Source organism: Neofelis nebulosa, chromosome 1, assembly GCF_028018385.1.
Source record: "Neofelis nebulosa isolate mNeoNeb1 chromosome 1, mNeoNeb1.pri, whole genome shotgun sequence".
NCBI lineage: Eukaryota > Metazoa > Chordata > Mammalia > Carnivora > Felidae > Neofelis > Neofelis nebulosa.
Window position 1 is genome coordinate 158,048,995 of NC_080782.1, and position 3,924 is coordinate 158,052,918.

Sequence of the window (3,924 nt, forward strand, 5' to 3'; positions counted from 1 at the left end):
CCTTCACCTCTACGTATTTTCGCATTCCACTGTGATTTCTTCTTGGACACATTGGTTCTTTGAGAGTGTGTTTTCAGTTTTCACAGCTTTTTAAATTTTCCACTCTTCCTTCTGTTACCGATTTCTGACTTCATCTTCTTGTGGTTGGAAAAGATACTTTGTGTGATAGCTATCTTGTAAAATCTACTGAGACTTAACTCGTGACCTAATGCAAAGTCTGTCTCAGAGAAGGTCCCTCGTGCCGTTATTGTTGGGTGGGGTCCCGTGCCCGTCTGTTAGATCTGGCTGGGCTATCGTGTTCTTCAAATCCTCTGTGTCCTTACTTACCTTCTGTCTGGTTGTTCTGTCCATTATCAACAGTGGGATATTGAAGGCTCCAATGATTATTATAGAACTATTTTTCCCTTCAGTTCTGTCGATAATGGCCTCTCATTATGTGTGTAAATGTTTATCATTTTTTCTTCTTGCTGTACTGAACCTCTTAATTCATATAAAATGTCCTTCTTTGTCTCTTGTAACATTTTCTGATTTAACGTCTGTTTTGTCTGGTATTATTACAGCCACTCCACCCTTTCTTTTGGTTACTATTTGCATGGATTATCTTTTTCCTTCCTTTCATGTTCAACTTTTTTGTGTCTTTGGATCTGAGTCCCTTGTAGGTAACACATAGTTGGATCCTATGTTTTTATCCATTTCACTAATCTGTTTAATCTGCTTACATTTAAAGTCATCACTGATAAGGAAGGAATTCCTTCTGTGGTTTGCTCTTTGTTTTCTATATGCCTTAATTGCTTTCGGTCTCAAATTTTCTGCATGACTATCTTCTTTTGCATTTAGTTGATTTATTTTGTAGTGAAACATTTTAATTCCCTTCTCATTTCCTTTTGTGTATGTTCTGTGGCGTGTGTGTGTGTGTGTGTGTGTGTGTGTGTGGTTGTGGTTGTGTGTGGTTACCGTGGGATTGCTTTTAACATCGTAAAGTTACAACATTGTAATGTCAATTTATACCAGCTTAACCTCAATAACACATGAAAACTCAGCTACTTTACAGCCCTGACCCCACCTTCTTTCAGTTGTTAATGTCACAAAATTACATCTTTATGCATCTTGTGTCCAAAAGCATAGATGAATAATTAGGTTTTTAAATATATCAGTCTCTTAACATAGAGAACCAAAAGTAGAGCTACAGACCAAAGTCATAACAGTACTAGCGTTCATAATTGTCTGTCTGCTTACTTTTACCGGAGATTATTTCTTCAGAAGGCTTCGAGTTACTTGTTCAGTGCCCTTTCATCTCAACCTGAAGGACCCCCTTCACTGCAGGGCCGGTCTAGTCATCAGGGCAAGGCTTTCAGCTTTGGTTGATCTGGGAATGTCTTCATTTCTTCCTCATTTTTGAAGGACAGTTTTCCCAAATGTAGGATTCTTGGTTGACAGCTTTTTTCCTTCAATGCTTTCAACACATCAACCCATGCCTTCTAGCCTCCAAGGTTTCTGATGAGAAATCTCCTCACAACCTTATCAGTGAAAATATGATGAATAGCAATGTTCCTCTGAGCTTTATAGATGTTAATAATGAGCCTTATCGTGTTTTACACAACACAACGTTTCCTTATACGTTGTAGCACCATTTTGAGACCAGGAACTGAGTATTTTAAGTGTAGACATTACGAGGTCTATACAAGCCAAAATTACAGTTTTCTAAACTTGAAGTGAAAAGGCCACTGAACCATCTTATAGATTTTGATTTCTAACAAAGTAAATATCAATCTTGAAAAGCCCACACAAACAAACAAAAAGCCCATTGGGGGTCTTTTTTTTTTTTATTGAGTAAAGGGGTTTTAGGAGTAAAAAGTGAGGAAACCACTGTGGTCTCAGACATCCCCAGCCATGATTGCATAATTGGCCCATTTCTTGCTGTGCCCTCACAAAGCCCCATGGTGAAGTCATGGCAAGACCTGTCTATATAAGACCCTGGCTCGGCTGGGTGTTTGGTCTTTACAGCCCAGGAAGCCTTGGTGACCTGTCGGCCTTTGACCCTAGCTAGTTTGATTTCGATTCTCTTTTTTTCATTTTGTTTATTTTTTTATTTTCATTTTTCTTTTTTCTCTACTCCTTTTCTCTCCCAACTTTTTTTTGCCTTTTTCTGTTTTTACTTTTTTCTTTTTTTTCTCCTTTTTTAGTTTTTCTTTTTCTCAACTTTTCTTCATTTCCTCCCTTCATTTTCTTTGTGTGTGTGTGTGTGTGAGTGTGTGTGTGAGTGTGTGTGTGCGCGTGTGTGTTTTTCATTTGTTTTTTTTTGTGTGTTAGCGTTTTAGTACAGTTAGTATAGTTCATATTGTTAGTATAGTTCATATTGTTAGTATAGTTCACGTTGTTAGTATAGTTCATAAGCATAGTATTGTTAGTATTTGCAAATTTTGTAGGTTGTTATTGTTGGTTAGCATAGTCCGTGTAATTAGCATTATTTAGCGTTAGTATAGTTAGTAGGTCACCATGCTTCAGGGGCGTAAGGCCATTACCGCTGGTGAGGAGGACTTCTGTATTTACGAGATCCCCGAGATCACCAGTGAGGGCAGCGTCCCCCCCAGGAAGCAGTCTGATGTGACGTTCATCAAGAAAACCCAGAAGGACCCCGCTGGCCTCCAGGGACTTTGTCGTGAAGCCCAGAATATGAAGACCTCAAGTCACCCAAGTGTTGTCAAGTCACTTGAGGTGATCAACACCAAGGAAACGTTGGTTCTCCTTTCAGAATACGTAAGCAGAGACAACCTGCGTGACGATTTTACACACCATGGCCAAGTGACGGAGGAGGTTCCAGACACATTCTGCCGGCTGTTATCGGTGGTGGAGTACTGCCACCAACAAGGTATGATAGGCGGGTATCTGAAGCTGGAGACACTGCTTTTTGGCAAGAAGCTGAAGGTAAAACGCACGGGGGTTGGACTGAGCATCCAGTTTGCTGGCTACAAACTCCACACTTTCTGGGACAGCCCCCCTTATTCTGCCCCGCGACTCTTCCTGCAGCAAAGGGAGGACACCCCTTCTGCAAGCGCTTGGAACCTGGGGGTGGTTTGGTACTGCTTGGCCACCGGGTTGGAGCCGTTTGAGGGGGAAGTCTTCTGGGACGCGGAACGAAATATCGAAAACAGGGAGCACAGTGCTCTGGTTTTCATGTCCCTGGAGAGTGAAAACATGTGGTACACGTTGACAACTATCCAGCCCACGATCAACACACCAACCACAGTCCGCTGCTGGAGCTCCCTCGCAACCTGTTCCAGCACAGGCCTGTCCTCAGAGCGGAGTAGTCTGACCTCCGAAGGGACCAGCATAGGGACCACGATTAGCGGGCCCAGATTCAACTCGCCAGCCACAAACTCCGACACCAGCAGTGAATACAGGCAGCCAGGGAGGATGTCCCTAGAGCCAAAAAATCAGGTTCTCAAACCTCTCAATAAATTAAAAAATGTATTTAAAAAAAATAACAAAATACAACCCTAAAAAATGTAAATAAATGAGAGCCATGAGAGCCACGTGTCCGTGCCTTTATTTTATTTTGTTTTTTAACTTTAAAGGAACTTAAATGTTTGTTTTGAAAAAGAAGGGACAGTGTGAGTGGGGGAGGGACAGAGAGAGAATCCCAAGTCTACTCTGTGCTGTCAGCTCGGAGCCCGACGCGGGGCTCCAGCTCACAAAACTGTGAGATGGCGACCTGAGCAAGACCAAGAGTGGGATGCTTGAGCCACTGAGGCCCACCCAGGAGCCCCGTCCCTGCGTTTTAAGTGCAGGGAACGATGCTGAGCTCCAGGAAGCCCGGGGACATGGCACAGGAGATTGGCCAGGGTGACGGGTGGGACCAGATCCAGAACAGCTTCACAGGCTGGAGGAGTGTCGGTGGGATAGTGACCTGCTGGATGTGGAGTT

General features: G+C 42.9%; 1 protein-coding gene across 1 annotated transcript; it reads left to right on the forward strand.

Moving 5' to 3' along the window:
* The first annotated feature begins 1,002 nt into the window (after nucleotides 1–1,002).
* Nucleotides 1,003–3,515, forward strand: LOC131518782 (serine/threonine-protein kinase MARK2-like). The gene is made up of 2 exons (XM_058741187.1): nucleotides 1,003–2,358; nucleotides 2,395–3,515. Exon 2 carries the CDS (start codon nucleotides 2,497–2,499, stop codon nucleotides 3,499–3,501), a length of 1,005 nt encoding a protein of 334 aa, XP_058597170.1. The 5' UTR covers nucleotides 1,003–2,358; nucleotides 2,395–2,496; the 3' UTR covers nucleotides 3,502–3,515.
* The last annotated feature ends 409 nt before the right edge of the window (nucleotides 3,516–3,924 follow it).